We start from the raw sequence: 18,708 nt of genomic DNA, 5'->3' as shown, positions 1-18,708 counted from the left end.
GAGGAATAAGTGGAGAGATATTTAGAACTAAAGTCTGCAGAGCCTGGTGATTGACTTGCAAAGTAGGTGAAAAAGAAATCTAGGGTGGCTTCTAGATATCTTGCTAGGCTGACTTGGCTATTCTTGCTTCAAACCTGGATTTAGGGTTAATGTAATACTTTTGAGATTATCCTCCAAGCTCTTTTCCTCACCATCACATTTTAATTTGTAACTGGACTGTATCTTCAGTCATTCAAAGTCCCCACTAGCTGAATGATTTGAAGAGTTTGAGGCTTACGAATTCTTCTCAACAAACCCTTCTCTTAGTGATTCTTTCCTCTGAATTTTTATTGTACTTTAACCAGATTTCTATCGCCACTTATCACATTGTATTGCAATTGAAATAGGTTGCCTACTTGTCTATTGCCATTGGACTAGGAACACCTCAGAGGGCATAGTGTTATATTTACGTTTTTACCAATGCTTGGCACTGAGAAGAAACTGAAGCAATAATTATAGAATTAGTGGTCATATACAAGAAATATGCGTTTACAAAAAAAACCCAAACAAACCATTTTTCACATATGAGATGGCTATATTTGAAAGCATTTTCATTATAAGAAAACAGAACTGAAGCCAGACTCTTCAGAATTCCTCCAGTTTATCATTCATTCATTTATTCATCAATGCTATATATTTAGGTACCAAGCACTGGCTGAGTGTTGAAGATGGAATGAATGACAACATCGAGCTCTGGAGTCGATCAGGGATTAAAAAAGAAAGTGCATTTCACTTAGTGGTCCCACCATTTATTTCCCCTAGAGGGCAAAGCCTGACTTTGAGACCAGGTGGAATTGTAGGGGAACTTCAGAAGTCAGGGACCAGGCCTCATTGGTCTTGTCAGGCAACGAGTAAGCAATCAGTGCGTGTTTGTTGAAACAGGTTGAAAAAAAATAGTCATCTTCATCAAATGAACTTTAAAACGGAGATGATCTAAATTCAGATGTAGTTTTTTAAGTCCTTTAAAGTTTAACTGAAATGCAACATAGAAATTTATTTCTATTTGTACTAAATCTAATTGAACAAAATCTAATCGATTTTGTTAAAATCCAGAAGAGTCGGGGATGGGCAAGTTTTAGAAATAACGTGGCCTCCGCATTAAAGAGCCTGCGAGATGTGAGACCAGCTGAGAGCGGAGGCCTCTGGAAGGTGACCCCCTTATCTGGAGGGTGGGGGAGGGAGTGTGCACACTTGAGCCCTTGTCCTTGAAGGGGATTGAGCGAGCCGAGGGGAGGGGGTAGGCGGTGCTCGGGTTTCCAATCACAATGGAGAAACCTAAGAGGCTGCGGAGGTTGTGGGGCCCCGCCCCCGCCCCCTCCTCCCTTCTTGCAGAGCCGGCGCCGGAGGAGACGCACGCAGCTCACATTGTCTTCTCCGCACTGCTGTTACTGAGGTCTCCAGCGCCTTCTCCCTCCTGGTAGGTTTCGGCTCAGGATCCTGAATCCTGGCTCACAGACTAGCCTGGTGGGACGTGCGGGGGATTAATTGTGTGGGGAGACGCGGGAAGGAGGAAGAAGCCCATCTCTCCTCCGTGGCCTTTCGCTCTGAGCATCCGGCCTCGGGCCCTGACTCTGCCGCTTGGTTTGGGGCGCAGGGCGGGTCGTGAGCTGGCGGAGGAGCAGAAGGCGGAGGGTAGCAGCGGCGGCTCAGGGGAGTTCTATCAGGGGAGAGACTTGCTGCATTTGCAGCTAAAACCGGGCTCTGCTTGTCCTTGGTGGGTTCATGGCGGCCACATCACCCCCACGGCCTGCTGGCGGGAGTCGGGACACGTGCCCAAGTAGCTGGGGGAGGGGGACGGAACCAGGTGGCCTGTGAAGGCTGGACGATCTTTACCTCGAATATTTCAATCTACTACCAAGGTAATAGAGAAATGCCCCTGCACTCGCTGGGATGGGGAGAAAGGCACCTAGATGACCAGCATGTTTGGCGCTGTACTTATCTTTACCCGTCTCTCAGCCTTTCCGGGAGCTATGCGCAAGTTCTTTCCTGCAGGGCCTCTTTTCTTGATGCTTAGGTGCTTCGTTTACTTTACCAGCCTTGGGTTCTCCGAGTAAGGAAGTCCTAGACTTGTCCCCACAGACCTTACTCGGGGAAATCTCTAGCTTCTGCCTGCCCTTGTGATCTGCTGTTGTTTGCTGCCTGTACCCTGAGGAGGAGATGGTTTGTGCGCGCGGCGAGCAGTACAAGCTGCAGTAAGGGGATGGGGGGAGGGGAGGAATTCAAAAGCAAAACCTGAATCTTTAAAAGATTACAGTGAGAAAGATTCTTGAAAGAAGATCTTTGTTCCTGAAATTAAGGCACTCGCTTATTTCTAATGATATATATCCACAGCAGTGAGGAGACATAAGGGACCAAGACTCAGACAAATTTTTACCGTTTGTCGTTCTTTTTTTTTTTTTTTTTTGAGGCAGAGTCTCGCTCTGTCGCCCAGGCTGGAGTGCGGTGGCGCGATCTCGGCTCACTGCAAGCTCCGCCTGCCGGGTCCACGCCATTCTCCTGCCTCAGCCTCCCGAGTAGCTGGGAGTACAGGCGCCCACCACCACGCCCGGCTAGTTTTTGTTTTTGTATTTTTAGTAGAGACGGAGTTTCACCGTGTTAGGCAGGATGGTCTTGATCTCCTGACCTCGTGATCCGCCTGCCTCGGCCTCCCAAAGTGCTGGGATTACAGGCGTGAGCCACTGCGCCCGGCCGGTTTGTCCTTGTTCCTTGCAGCCTGCACTCTGATGTTGGCACAGGCCCGTATATCATGCAGACCATTTTCTTCTCATTTCTTAAAACTCCTTTTAAGGAAAAATTAAAGAAAAGCACTTCCACCAGAAATATCTGAAAGAAAATCTGACTTGAGCCTTTAAATTGTACTTCCTGAAGTTTTCTAAGTTAAAAGGTCTGTCAGAACAACGAATCTGTATTTATATAGCCACCGTTTCTGGATTTTCATTTTCCACTGTTTCCTGGGCGCCCTATATGCCAAAATGGTCGTAAACAGACCATCTGACAACAGTAAACTTAAGGGCAGAACAACTATCCATGTGTGTCCTTCGTTCAAGAAGAGATGCAGCATTTTTTCTTCTGAGCCTGCTTAAAATGCAGGCCCTGGCTGAATTTGCTTCATTTTAAGGTCATCTGTTTGTGGAGACACTTGCACAACATTGCATCTTTCTTCTCTCTTTAGCGTCCACTAGGAAACTGTAAGTATGATCTGTAAAGGCGAAAAAATCTCGTTTTAATTTATCCTTACAGATGGGAGGAAATATTTTTTGGAAAAAAAGTAGCTATAAGACAAAATAGTTGTTACACAGTTGTCTCCAAATTCAGATACTTTATTCCAACTCAGTCCTGCTAACTCTTACTTTACATATACAGTTAATAAACTAGGCTTATTGCTTAGTCCATTGCAGATTAGAATTAAAAACTAGACTGGGAAGCACTGGTACAGTTTGAGACAGGTATGGTGGCCTCAGATGCGACAGTCTGACATAAAAAGTAAAAAACAAGTGAAAATAATGGACATTACAATGGGTTACTAAAATTATAAGTAATAAAATAATGGACATTACAATGGGTTACTAAAATTATAAGTAATAATTATGAAGAAAAGGTTTATTTGCCATCTGTATTCTCTGTTCAAGAAGGCAGGGTGGTATATATTTAGTGTACTATAAATTGCCATGGAATTGATGTTTATTTCTGTAAGTTTTGCTGTTTTTTTCAGTTACCTAGAAAACATATCTGGTTATCTGATGGCACAGATACATTTGTTACTGTGCAGATCATTCATTTTCCAACAGGTTTCCGTTTTTTTTTGTTTTTTTTTTTTTTTACATTTTGGGGGTTTTTAATTTGGGTGGTTAGACAGAAACTGTTTCAGAGACTGATAGTCTCCTAATGTGATCCCTGAAAGGACAATGTATTAAGTGTCTACTTTCCAAGAAGCTTCTTAGGTACCCTAAAAGGAATTCAGGTTGATATTTTTGCAGACTTTGCATAAAAATTATTGCCATTTTACAGTCACTATGTATTAAGTATGCATTGTATGTACAGTACACTGTAACACATTTTGTGTGAGACAAAGTAGAAGAATCAATCCCTATCTTCCAAGAATGATAATAACCATTAATAGTAGAAATTATGTTCAAAATTGGCCATTTATTCTTTTTATCCAAGCTTAAATATGAGTTAATACTAGACCCAAACTTAGTTTACTTAATTACATATACATTCTTCATAGGGGAAACAAATTAGCTAATTTACACATAAATATTCAGTTCTTTAGCCAGAAATAGTAACAACCTACTAAATGCATAGACTCATAGGGTGAAGGAAGAAATCCAGTTCCAGTGGGCTTCATGAAAGTTTTAACCTTAATGAATTCTTCCATTAAATGGATCTCCTGGTTTTTTGTTTTGTTTTGTTTTTTTCTTTTGAGATGGAGTCTGGCCAGGTTGGAGTGCAGTGGTGCCATCTCAGCTCACTGCAAGCTCCGCCTCCCGGATTCAAGTGATTCTTCTGCCTTAGCCTTCCGAGTAGTTAGGAAGGACTACAGGCGTGCGCCACCATGCCCAGCTAATTTTCATTTTTTAGTAGAGACGGGGTTTCACCATGTTGGTCAGGATAGTGTCAATCTCTTGACCTCGTGATCCGCCTGCCTCTGCCTCCCAGAGTGTTGGGATTACAGGCATGAGCCACCACGCCCAGCCTGGCCTCATGGTTCTTTAAAATACATTCTGCTTTCTAGAATATCATTAGGCTGATTTTAAGTTGTACTTGTGTTCAAAATTGCAACAGTATCATTTTAAGGATGATTTCTATTTGAATTTCCTATGCAGTTATATGTGTAATGTTTTGATTCTTTCCTTGCAGTGCAAAATGGCAACTCTTAAGGAAAAACTCATTGCACCAGTTGCGGAAGAAGAGGCAACAGTCCCAAACAATAAGATCACTGTAGTGGGTGTTGGACAAGTTGGTATGGCGTGTGCTATCAGCATTCTGGGAAAGGTACATTTCAAGAACACCATAGATGATAGAGAATTTCAGCATGTGTACACAGTTTCTTTGGGCACCTTGGAATTTTATTATATCTCTAAAAGGTTTCTTTTTTTCCTGAACAATTTGAAGTTGTAGATGTAATCCCACTTCACTTTTAAATATTTAAGCATGTATCTCCTAAAAGAATTATATTCTCCCTATGTGACCGTAATAGTTACTGCACTTAGAGAATTTAACACTGATGCAATACTATCATCCAGCATATACTATTAACATTTAAAATTCTCCATGTTGTCAAAAATCTCAAAATCATGCCATTTATAGCTATTTTCACTTCAGTGCGAGATCATGTGTTTCATACACTTGTCATGTCTCTTCTTCTTTAATCTGGAGCTGTTACTCAACCTTTCTTTGTTTCTTCTGTCATTGACATTTTTGTAGCATCCAGGTGAGTTCTGTAGAATGTCCCTCAGTTTGTCTGTCTGATGTTTTCTTGTAATTCAGCTCGGGTTGAATTTATTGGGTGGGATTGGAACTAGGTGATATCATGTCCTCCTTTGTGCAGACCTTCAGGAGACACATGATGTTCAACTTGTCTCATTACTGCTGAACTTAATCCCCTGGTTCAAGTGGTCACAGCAAGCCTTCTCTACTGCAAAGATCCCTTTCCCTCCTTTAATTAATAAGCAGTCTGTGCATGCATGGCTTTGTGTGTTTGTGGGAATGTTCTGTTAAGCCCTTGAAACTTTTACTTGTTGGTTTTATTTTGAAATGATTTCAGATTTACAGAAAATTTGTAAGAATGGTAAAAAAATAAAACTTTCATAAATACTTCACCAACATTTACCAATTCTTAACATTTTGTTATTTATGCTCTCTCACCATATATACATATATACACATATATGTGTGTGTGTATATATATGTATGCTCATAGGTAGGTAGATTTATAGATACAGAGATCTATAGATATAGATGTCCACGATATATATGTCTATATCTATAGATGGCTTTTCTTCTGAACCATTTGAAAATAAATTGCAGATATTATGCCCTTTACTTCTAAGTCATTTAGAGCAGCAGTCCCCAACCTTTCTGGCACTAGTGACTAGTTTCGTGGGAGACAATTTTTCCACAGATGTGGGGTGAGGGATGGTTTCAGGATGAAATTGTTCCACTTCAGATCATCAGGCATTAGCTAGATTCTCTAGATTCAGTACTGGCCCGTGACCTTGGTTTTGGGGACCCCTGTTTTAGAGTACATTTCCTTAGAACATATTCTGAGATAATCAGTGCAATTATCAACATCAGGAGATTTAACGCTAATAATATACTGTTTTCACCTTCCACTTCAGTTTTTATTATATACCTCCATAGGCTTTTTGCCTTACCTCATATGTATCCTTTATAGTTCAAACCACAGTTAAGCTTTCTTTAGTTCTCAAAGACTTTTGAGGAAAAAAGCCCTTTTCTTATTTATCTCACTGAATTGATTCCTTATTTCTTCTGCAGACTGCCTTAAATGTAGGAACAACAAAAACAAAAATGCTGCCTTGCCTTCAGGAGAACACACTGTCCCTTTGTATCATATGTAAAGGCTGCCTGAATAACCCCTAACGAAGCACATTTCTGTTTTCAAAGTTTAAATTCTAAAGCAGCAAACTGAATCTTTACTGAGAAACACTTATCAAAAAAATAAACTAAAAAACGTAGTGGACACCAATGAACGTTTTATCCTTTTGCATTTCCTTCTAGCTAGCTTCAGTTGACTTAGGTAACTATCATTTAGGATAGCAGCTCCCTCGATTACAGGGAATTGAAATAACCACAATTTCATGCTCACTGTTCATGCCATTAAAAACAAAAAGTATTTCAGCTTACATCCTTTTGAAAAAAACATGGAGTATGTGCCATGTTCAAAGATAAAATACTTTATTTTAAACAACCTTAGGAGATAGGAACTGTTCATATACTTGCTGTTGGATGAGATAGTTGATGCTTAACGAGCCTGTCCAGTCTCACATGTGGCAGTGGTAGAGCTGTATTTTGAACCCAGGGCTCTGAACTCTTCACCGTAGTGACTTGACAATTTTCATTTTATTATTCAATGCTACTGTTTAGGCATTTAGAAAAAAATAAATGCATTCATTAAATACTAGCTAGAGATTTTTCTTTCCTTCTGTTAATCACAAAATTTGGGCCTTTCAGGAAACTATATCTGAGCTATCATGATTCTATAAGAAGTACCTTTATGATGTTGTAATCATAAATTTTAAATTCTCTTCAGTAAATAATTTAATTGAGACTGTGCCTGGAGTTATATAACACTTTGACTCAACTCAAGGGCTTGAGAGAATAGCCCCTGCTGCTACCACAGTTGGATTCTTCAGATTCAGAGACTATGATTTCTGTCTTTCTGGTTTTTTTTGTTTGTTTGTTTTGTTTTTTTTGAGACAGAGTCTCGCTTTGTCTCCCAGGCTGGAGTGCAGTGGCGGGATCTCAGCTCACTGCAACCTCCACTTCCTGAGTTCAAGCAATTCTCCTGCCTCAGCCTCCTGAGTAGCTGGGACTACAGGCACGTGCCACCACGCCTGGCTAATTTTTTGTGTTTTTACTAGAGACAGGATTTCACCGTGTTAGCCAGGCTGGTCTCGAACTCCTGACCTCATGATCTGCCTTTCTCGGCCTCCCAAAGTGCTGGGATTACAGGCGTAAGCCACCGCGCCCAGCCCTGATTTCTGGTTTTCAATCTAGCGTTCTTTTCCCTTTGTCTTTTGCAAAATGGAGTACGTTGCCTTAGAAATTATTTGGAGACTATCTAACAAAGAATATTTTTGAAACCATAAATACAGGAAAGAATGACTGACTTGTTGAAAGATGATTTTACCAATTAAAAATGTCTAAATATTATTTTAATGGTTAAAGGTAAAAAGTGGTTCAAAATTGTGTTAATACGTGGTAAAGATTAGAAATCCCACTAGCTTAATAGAGAAAGGAAAATAACTCTGCATGTGGGTGTTTGTATATTACTTCATTTATTCCTTTCTGTAACCTGTCAGAGGATATTGTCATCTATATCGTATGGTTGAAAAAAACAAAAACCAAACACCCAAGATGACACAGATAGTAAATGCCAGATCTGGCCTTTTGGAGCTCATAGATGGTGTACTTTGCCCCCAGAAATTAAATGAAAGTATAGCATCGGAGAGGTTGAGGAGGGACATGCATTAGCTAGATTCGCGAAGCCCACTAAGGCTCCCTAGTACAGTGTCCCACCATATGAAGACTTGGTTATTTTTGGCTTCTACTTTTGCCCACTCTCGGTGGCCCGTTGCTTATATAATAACCATAGAGAGCTTTCATAAAACTAATGGCTCCCCTACTTAAAACTCTCCAGTCATTTTACAGTGCACATATGCTGCACACATACATAAAATCCCATGAGGCCTCACAGATCCCTCCCTGCCTGAGTCTCCGAGTGAAGCAATGGAACACACAACTCCAGGGGCACCATACACACGCAGGCAGCAGACCTGCCGGTGCAACGTGATGGTACCATCTGACTTCATCTCTTCGATTTTTCTTCTGCCTCCCAAATGCCAATCTCATTTTTGCTTAAACTCTTTTACTTGCATTTCCCTTCACGTGGAATGTTCTTCCCTAGGCCACAGGGTTGACCCCTTCCTATCAGATCTTACTGCAAATGCACACCTGTGCAGGCAGGCCATCCTTGCCTTCTGACGTAAAAGTAAACTTCCTTCCCAGTAGCTTCAACATCTTCCTGCCTTATGCTTACTTAAGAGCATTTCTACCTTCAGAGATAAGCCTGATTTGTTGTTTGTTTAATTCCTATTTCCTTCCTGATACATTCCATGGCAGCAGAGACTTTATTGTAACTGTATACCTGAGTAGCAGGATAATGCCAGGCACTTATATGATAAATAAATGAATACTTCTGCTATTACTTGTAAGCTGCACTCATATTTTGTCAAACTTTGGTCATGGCTTTATCTTCTATTGCTAGACTTTACTTTTGCCCCATTATCCATCTCAGACTCTGCATTTTAACCACCAAGACAGGAGGATCTGAATGTCGAACTCATCATGTTGTAGGGGTCAGGAAGAGCTTTGAGGCAAGATTATCATAAATCCTTAGCTTCTAAGTCTGTCTTTGATTTGAGTGTTTATCCTTGCTTCAGTCAACTATAGCCATGTTCTTGTGGACAAACACGGTATAACAAAGCTCTTAAGAGGAGCAAGGTAGGTAGAACGACAAATTGCAAAATAGTTTTTGCAGTGCAAGACTTGGCTTAAAAGTAAAACACAATGAAAATTTGGTATCTGTACAACCCACCTCTGGTATGTCAGCCAGAAACATGCTCAAATAGTATTTAATAATAATGTAGAAGTAGCATTTGAGAGGGGAAGAAACCAACTATTGAATAAACGGCACTTAATCCATTTAGCTAATTATTTGAGAAAGGTTATACCTTTTCCTCCTGCAAAATTGTATGCATACTAAATAAACACTTGGAGAGAGAGTTATATATATATATATATATATATATATATATATGTATATATATATTTTTTCTCTTGAGAGAGAGAGTCTTACTCTGTCACTCAGGCTGGAGCACAGTAGCACAATCTCTGCTCACTGCAACCTCCACCTCTCGGATTCAAGTGATTCTCCTGCCTCAGCCTCCCGAGTAGCTGGGATTACAGGTGCATGCCACCATGCCCGGCTAATTTTTGTATTTTTAGTAGAGACAGGCTTTCACTATGTTGGCCAGGCTAGTCTCAAACTCCTGACCTCAGGTCATCTGCCTTCCTCGGCCCCGCAAAATGCTGGGATTATAGGCATGAGCCACGACCCCTGGCCAACACTTAGGTGTGAAGATGAAACCATCAAATATTAAGGCACTCGTGGTAGTGGAAGAGGCAGAATATATGGCTGTGTCTGGTCCACACAGGACTTTAGATTAAAAGCCTTTTTGTTAAGTCTGTCACAGAAGTAGAGTAAAAATAAATACGTTTTTAAAAGCCATTTTAGTGATATATTAAGCAAGCTTTCAACAGGGGTTTTCTTGGTATCTAAGTGACCTTGATCCATAGTAAGAATACTGCTTTTGCAGTTAATCTAAACCTTGCCATTTTAAACATACTTACAGCTTAAGTGAAATATATGTATGGTAAATTCATTTTATAAAATATGTGAATACAGATTTATTTAAACCAAACAATAGGTCGAGTACTTAGGCACACATCTTCTATTTGCATGCCTCTGGATTTGGGTGATATTCAGTGCTGCAGATGCAGCTAAATTCAGTGTTACAATTATTATTATTTAAGTGTTGGATCTCTTCCTTCCTTTTCAGCCGCGAATGCACTTCTCAGGCAATTCTCTACACCCACTGAAACAGAGACAGGATCTGAGATCCTGTGACATCCTTTTCTACTTAAGCACTAAATTGTTTTGCCCTGTTGACTTTCAGCAGCACACATGTGATGTTACTAAAATAAGAGTGATATTCCCAGTGCTCAGTACCTTAATAGAATCGTTATGGCTGTTATCAAGTTGTATTGCATTAATTTAGGACCTAAAAAACACAAATGAGAACTTTGTGTGCTCTTATCAGAGATTGCAAAGAACAAAAGCAGCTTTAAAGGTGTCAAAACGTCTTTAAGGAAAAATGGATAAAAATTCATGCCAGTATTTGATACACATCGAAATGAGGAAATGTTTTGTACCTGATCCCCAACTCACAGAGTGGTCATTTCAAAAATCTGCAAGTAATTTGGTTGCTCAGAGCTAAGGACACATTCGATCATCGGGAGGCCTCAGTCTTAGAGAAACCCTCACAAGCAAGCCCACTGTAACTCACTTCATGAGACCAGGCAGCCACTTAGATTTTAGCAACAGAGGACAATGTTTATTCATTGTCCTGCGGGGAGCGAGACTTGCTTTATCTAGCAAGCTAAGTAGGTCAACTTTTCTTTTTTTTTTTTTTTTTTGAGACGGAGTCTTGCTCTGTCACCCAGGCTGGAGTGCAGTGGCCAGATCTCAGCTCACTGCAAGCTCCGCCTCCTGGGTTCACGCCATTCTCCTGCCTCAGCCTCCCGAGTAGCTAGGACTACAGGCGCCGCCACCTCGCCCGGCTAGTTTTTTTTTGTATTTTTTAGTAGAGACGGGGTTTCACCGTGTTAGCCAGGATGGTCTCGATCTCCTGACCTCGTGATCCGCCCGTCTCGGCCTCCCAAAGTGCTGGGATTACAGGCTTGAGCCACCGCGCCCGGCCCTTATTGGTTGTCTCCCAGCTGTCTGCTGCATCTCCCTCTGGTGGCCCCTGCCGCTTGTGCTACTCCACCTTATTCTTCAAAGTGCTTCCTGAACTCCAGTTACTTACCCGCCCCCCGTCCCCCACTCCTCCATTAATACCCTTCACCTGTGTAGCTGATCGCACTACTATTCTTAGAAGAGGTTGATCCTTGAACAACATGGGCTGGTTCATTTACAGGCAGATTTTTTTTTTTTCAGCCAAAAGTATATTGAAAATACAGTATTCAGGGGATGCGAAACCCAGTATGTGGAGAGTCTTTTGCATCCTGTGAATACTGTCCTTTCTGTATACTTGATTATGCCCAGATTTTGGTACACTCAGGGGTCCTAGAACCAATCCCTTGAGGATCATATATTGAGGAATGACTGTAATGGCATTTTAAATGGGGCCCCAGAATTGAAATATTTTACTTAGCTGATATTTTTGCTAACAGCCGTAACAACAGTAAAGGCAAGGACTCTGGTGATGTTTCAATAGGAGGGATAACCATTTTATAAATAGTTTATAAATTATGATTTCCATAAGATAATGGAGTTTCATAGGCGAAAGGTTGCTTAGATGCGTGTAAACCAACCACCTTTCTTTTCCTTTTTCTCTTTCATTTAAAAAGTTAATAATTCCAGGCCTAGCGCTGCCTATTCCAGGCCAGGCCTATAATCCCAGCACTTTAGGAGACCGAGGTGGGTGGATCGACTGAGGTCAGGAGTTCAATACCAGCGTGGGCAACATGGCAAAACACCATCTCTACTAAAAATACAAAACTTAACTGGGTATGGTGGCATGCACCTGTGATCCCAGCTACTCAGGAGGCTGAGGCTGGAAAATCACTTGAACCTGGGAGGTGGAGATTGCAGTGAGCTGAGATGGCACCACTGCACTCCAGCCTGGGCAACAGAGTGAGACTCTGTCTCAAAAAAAAAAATTATGACTCCAGACCAATATATTTTATTTTATTTTATTTATTTATTTTTTTGAGACGGAGTCTCGCTCTGTCGCCCAGGCTGGAGTGCAGTGGCCGGATCTCAGCTCACTGCAAGCTCCGCCTCCCGGGTTCACACCATTCTCCTGCCTCAGCCTCCCGAGTAGCTGGGACTACAGGCGCCCACCACCTCACCCAGCTAGTTTTTTTGGTATATTTTAGTAGAGAGATGGTTTCACCGTGTTAGCCAGGATGGTCTCGATCTGCTGACCTCGTGATCCACCCGTCTCGGCCTCCCAAAGTGCTGGGATTACAGGCTTGAGCCACCACGCCCGGCCTGATCAAGATTAAATAGTATATTCATTACTTTAGATGGATTTTGAGTGGGGTACAGAGAATGACAATTGGAATAGAAAACAAAAGAAATCTGAGACTGGACAAATCTCAGGCACAGATTTGGAGTGATCTCATGAAAAAACCTCCCAGTCCTAGATTCTTCTGTCCATAAAACTCTCCTTTTTTTCCCCACCAAGACATTTGAGTGGATCAGAGCCACCCTGAAAATTCCAAGCTTCAGCCTGGGTTTCAAATCCCGGTGATTTAAGCCAAATCTACCCTCTCAGAAAGCCTCCAAATTGAGGTGACCTCAAGGATGGACACATTGCCCAAGGTTGTTTCTGGGCCTGAGTGTGTTTTTGTTTTCACCATTCCCTCCCGCTTAATATATACACTTGTATTCAGTAGGCCTACTCCTGAACTAAGCTGGTTTCCTAATGAATCTTTAAGTCTACATGTTCTTTTTTTTTTTTTTTTTTTTTTGAGACAGAGTCTTGCTCTGTGCCCCAGGCTGGAGTGCAGTGGCGTGATCTCGGCTCACTGCAAGCTCCGCCTCCCGGGTTTACACCATTCTCCTGCCTCAGCCTCCCGAGTAGCTGGGACTACAGGCGGCCGCCACCACGCCCGGCTAGTTTTTTTTGTATTTTTTTAGTAGAGACGGAGTTTCACGGTATTAGCCAGGATGGTCTCGATCTCCTGACCTTGTGATCCGCCCGCCTCGGCCTCCCAAAGTGCTGGGATTACAGGCTTGAGCCACCGCGCCCGGCCTAGTCTACATGTTCTTAAAGTATAGTTTGTACCATGTGAACTGAATCCTTGTTGAGTATCCAAGTCCATGGTAAAATTCCCAAGATGTTTAGACCTTGGTGCTTAGCCATGTTAAAGATCTTTCTTTGGGTTAGATTGTGAGCTGAGGCATCCTCGAGTGGCTTAGGGTTCTAATGCCTGTTTTTGCATTTACAGTCTCTGGCTGATGAACTTGCTCTTGTGGATGTTTTGGAAGATAAGCTTAAAGGAGAAATGATGGATCTGCAGCATGGGAGCTTATTTCTTCAGACGCCTAAAATTGTGGCAGATAAAGGTAATTTCACTTAATGCCCAAAGTGATCTAATTTTTTTTTTTTTTTTTTTTTTTGAGACGGAGTCTTGCTCTGTCGCCCAGGCTGGAGTGCAGTGGCCGGATCTCAGCTCACTGCAAGCTCCGCCTCCCGGGTTCACGCCATTCTCCTGCCTCAGCCTCCCGAGTAGCTGGGACTACAGGCGCCCGCCACCGAGCCCGGCTAGTTTTTTGTATTTTTTAGTAGAGACGGGGTTTCACCGTGTCAGCCAGGATGGTCTCGATCTCCTGACCTCGTGATCCGCCCGTCTCGGCCTCCCAAAGTGCTGGGATTACAGGCTTGAGCCACCGCGCCCGGCCGATCTAATATTTTTTCATGCCCCCAAAAACACATTTGGAATGCATCTTACAGCATAATAGATTTATTTGTAAGTAGGAAAAGTTTTGGAACAGTTATTTCAATAACTGTCAGTAAGATATTTATAATCTAGTTTAGTAAATTCAAATTATTGCAAAATTGTTATATAATTATAAAATATTTCCCCCTTTTTCCTCATTTAATAAAAAGCTCTTCTTATTGCTCTTCTTATTTCTCTACCATATTCTACTTTTTATTTCTCATACATTTTATATTTGCTCATTAATGGACAGCTACCTAAAATGAGTTTGCTAGCCAGAAATGATCACTGATATGTCACCAACAGGAAATAACAAATTGGATTTATAGCATTGTTTGGCTTATTTTACCACCTTTCTTCTATAGGCCAATTTTCTTTCATCCATTTCTAGAAACCCACTTGCTACTACTAAAATGTACACGTAGCAAATTGACATTTTCCCATTGGAAGTGTATGTAGAAAATGGTTAGGTATTCCACACTCCACACTGCCACACTAGTTATCTTTATCCTAAAGCAGATGCTTAAAGATTTCTTATCTTTTTATAAACCTTTGTCTGTATTCTAAAACCTCTAGCAGGGCCTGCACAGCTCTCAATTTTAATATAACCTGCGTTTCCTCATGGCTCATCATCCTCCTCTCCTCCCTCAGTCTCTTATAAAATTAGTCTTCCCATCCTGGTGAATCTGGTGTTGGCAGTTTCTTTTCTTCTGGGTCCAGTTTATCGTCAAGGTCAAACTCACTTCTGTTAACCCTCTCCCATATACGTTCTACACATTTGATAAGTAAGATTTTGGGCTATTGTATTATAACGGCTTGTTGTGTGTATCTGAGAACCGGCCTGTTTTCGACCCCAGAAGTATTGGTATAAAGTAATTTCAATGCCTTGAAGAAACTAAATAATAGCTATTATTTATAAATTTGCAACATTCTGGGTACTGTGTGAAACATTTTGCACATATTATTTCATCTTCATCTTTGCAACAACCGTAGGAAATGTAGGGACTATAATTACTACCACTTTATGGGAGAGGAACCTGCCAAAGTATTAACCATCAAAAGCCACATTGTAACCTAGTTTAATTATGCGAATCATCCATAGCTATTGAGTCAAATGACCACATCAAATCGTGATATCTGTGTATTTTGAAAAAGGACACACTTCCTTAAGAAAAAAAGGAAATCTCCAGGGAAACTTGCAGTGCTAAAAAGCGAATAAGCTTCCTAAAAATATTGAGTATTAGAAATTCAAGTTTTAGTTTCCAGACAAAACCAAACACTTCAGTGCCTTCCTTCCCTTCCTAAATTTAACTTTTTAAGATAAAATAAAAGTAACTTAAGATTGATTGGTTTTGGGGTTTTTAAAATTTTTTTGATGTCTACCTATTGGAGTCACTGTTTACACTTCATTTTATCCCTGACAATTCATTGAATTCGTAGCCAAAACCATACTTTGGGGTCATCTTTATTTCCTTTATTTTCCGAAGCAGTTTGATGTTTGGATTATTGCAGTGTAGCTCAAGGGAGAAAAATCAAGCCACAGGAACATTGAACTTCAAGCCCTTACAATACAGAAAACTTAATTCACATATATGTTCTAGAAGCTTATGTATGGTTAGGCTTTTAGAGCATGTCATATAGGATATGTTTTAATGAAGAGTTGCATTTAAAGTACCTGTTTTTGCCTTTCTTTTTAAAGATTATTCTGTGACTGCCAATTCCAAGATTGTAGTGGTAACTGCAGGAGTCCGTCAGCAAGAAGGGGAGAGTCGGCTCAATCTGGTGCAGAGAAATGTTAATGTCTTCAAATTCATTATTCCTCAGATCGTCAAGTACAGTCCTGATTGCATCATAATTGTGGTTTCCAACCCAGGTATTATTATAACACTTTAAGTCTCTGTTCTGTTAAGTTCAGTGTTCTGGTGTTTTTGTGGTTATTGTTTTGGACTAAAATCAGTCCCAGTATTCATTTACAGAAGCAATTTACATGTCTTCTTTTATTGGCCCTAAATAGTGGTGTTTGCAAAACAAATGCCTCTGTCCCAGGCCAAATGTTCAAAATATGTGACAAGAGTTTTATGTAAAGCAATGTCATGTTTTTGCTTCATCTGGCTTGGTTATAGATTCTAAAGGCTTTTAAAACTTTTTTATAAAGATTATCCTGGGATGGAGAATGAAGCATTCGAATGTAGCTTCAGTTCATAAGAAACATTTTAACATATTTGACCTTTCATTTTCTGGAAAATCCCATTATACAGAATTGAAACAGATCAACTTTGAAAAGAAGTATATAAGAAAGCCATTAAACAATTCTGGTTTAAAGATAGAAATAGACTGAATTGATGGACAGATATATGCTAACACCAAATGCTCTGACTTAAAAATAGCTTTCCTTGCTAACTTAACATCTACAGGATGAACATTAAACCTTCTAACTAGAAAGAATGCACTTTTTTAGCCTTAACAGCTAAAATGTGCTCTATTTGATACGGCTTTTGTCTATAGTTTGCCACCAAAATTACTGCATGTTGGTGAGCATAGCAGGTACATTGAGAAAACAGTAAATAAACTGGACTGATTATCTCTTACACGTCACATAGAGAAACGTTGTGAATAAGAGCTAGGGGAATCCCCACAGTGTCTTGAGTATTGAGAGTTGAGAGCCAGCGAGGACAGAGGTTATTTCCATATTTTTACTCTCTGCAAACCAAGATTGGAGTTTATTAAATGGTTCAGTCTTATATATAAAAATTTTCATAAATATATATGTGCCAGGCCGGGCACGGTGACTCACGCCTGTAATCCCAGCACTTTGGGAGGCCGAGACGGGCGGATCACGAGGTCAGGAGATCGAGACCACCTTGGCTAACACGGTGAAACCCTCTCTCTACTAAAAATACAAAAAATTAGCTGGGCGTGGTGGCGGGCGCCTGTAGTCCCAGCTACTCCGGAGGCGGAGGCAGGAGAATAGCGTGAACCCGGGAGGCGGAGCTTGCAGTGAGCCGAGATCGCGCCACTGCACTCCAGCCTGGGCGACAGAGCCAGACTCCGTTTCAAAAACAAAACAAAACAAAACAAAAAATCAGGTAGATGTAGAATAGGAATGATAAGTAGCTGGCACGTAGTAAGTTCTGCATCCTGTGCCTCAGGCAGGCATCACTAAATGATTATACAACTTTCTAGATATAGCTTCACAGCTGGATTTTCCAGGGAGTCACTTCCACTGAATCAAAGTTGGCAAGGAAAAGTTATCCAGTACCAAATGTCCTTGAATTATCATAGCCATTGTCGACAGAGTAGTGTGGGGGTGGAGGCTGCAGCATTAACTTTCAGCTCTTCACCTTCCTTGTGTGCACATTTTTTACTTTTTACATCTTAGCCTGCAAGTGCTGTGATCCTATCTGGATCAGCAGAAGTTTTATCTCTGTGGTTTTAAGGCTATGCCATGCTGGAGCAAAGGTTCTGACATAGATGTTCTTTTATTAAATAGAAATGTTTAATACTATGTATTATCATAATTGTTTACTGAAGAATTCCTCATGCCCAGAAAAATTTATGGTAGCAAGATTTGGAAGTTTAGTAATCAAAGGCATCTTGATTTATGATGACAATCATAATTACGAATGTTACAATTGGTGGAACCTTAACTGACAACCTGGTTCAACCTGTTTCCTTTTTTTCAACTTGAAGTTAATCAATCTGCAAGGTTCTTATGTATTCTTGTTTCACATAATAATGCAAATGTGAAAGCACAGTATTGCATTTTTCATGTCTTGCCATCTTCATATAAGGCTTAAAAGCTTGTTTTTGTCTCTCTCATTCCTGTTCCCTCTAACAATGAAAAGTTAAAGTATTTATGTCTTTCTGGCCACATCTCATTTGAGGAATGGGGAAGTGGGAAAAGGGAAGTCAGGGCACCCCAAGCTGCCTAACAGTCGAAACTGGTTTTGGTTTACTTACATATATTATTTCCAAAATTTTTAGTGGACATTCTTACATATGTTACCTGGAAACTAAGTGGATTACCCAAACACCGCGTGATTGGAAGTGGATGTAATCTGGATTCTGCTAGATTTCGCTACCTTATGGCTGAAAAACTTGGCATTCATCCCAGCAGCTGCCATGGATGGATTTTGGGGGAACATGGCGACTCAAGTGGTAAAGAAAAAGAAAGAAAAAATTACTTATGATATTGGTTTTATCATTTTGAATTTTTCATTTTATTTCAAATTTTATTTTTATGGACTTTGATGTATTTAAGAACAGTTGCAAAAATAGTAGTTACTTTTCTATTATATTGCATATTGCTTTATCATTTACTCTCTCATCTGTCTATCTACCTATCTATCATCTATCTTTACCCTGATCAAGTAAGCATAAATCAATTCTTCAATTCCCTCACTTTTTTCTCCATAAGTTCTTTACTGTGTATTTCCTCAAAACAAAAGTTTTCTTTTTCACAACCACATTACACTTACCAAAATCAGGAAATGTAACCCTGAAACAATATTATCTAATCCAGAGTCTATTATTCACATGTTACCAACTGTCTCAGTAGTGTCCTCTAAAGCTTTTTTCCTAACTCAGAATCCATTCTAGGCTCACATATTACATCTACTATATCTCCTTACC

At 40.5% G+C, this 18,708-nt stretch overlaps 1 protein-coding gene across 5 annotated transcripts in view; it reads left to right on the top strand.

Annotated features, from left to right (window-relative positions):
* The first annotated feature begins 1,357 nt into the window (after positions 1-1,357).
* The window catches only part of LDHB (lactate dehydrogenase B), a 35,125-nt gene continuing 17,774 nt past the window's right edge, over positions 1,358-18,708 (top strand). For 2 of the 5 annotated variants that reach the window (XM_025402373.1, XM_025402372.1), the window contains exons 1-5: positions 1,369-1,456; positions 4,900-5,034; positions 13,585-13,702; positions 15,776-15,949; positions 18,061-18,234. In XM_025402373.1, the coding sequence (XP_025258158.1) occupies positions 4,906-5,034; positions 13,585-13,702; positions 15,776-15,949; positions 18,061-18,234 (595 nt within the window). In that variant the 5' untranslated portion in view covers positions 1,369-1,456; positions 4,900-4,905. Of the gene's footprint in view, positions 1,457-4,463; positions 5,035-13,584; positions 13,703-15,775; positions 15,950-18,060; positions 18,235-18,708 lie in introns of those variants that run through there. The other 3 variants (XM_025402369.1, XM_025402368.1, XM_025402371.1) reach the window with 3 other exon arrangements.

This window comes from Theropithecus gelada, chromosome 11, assembly GCF_003255815.1.
Source record: "Theropithecus gelada isolate Dixy chromosome 11, Tgel_1.0, whole genome shotgun sequence".
Taxonomy (NCBI): Eukaryota; Metazoa; Chordata; class Mammalia; order Primates; family Cercopithecidae; genus Theropithecus; species Theropithecus gelada.
This window is presented reverse-complemented; position numbering and strand designations above follow the sequence as displayed.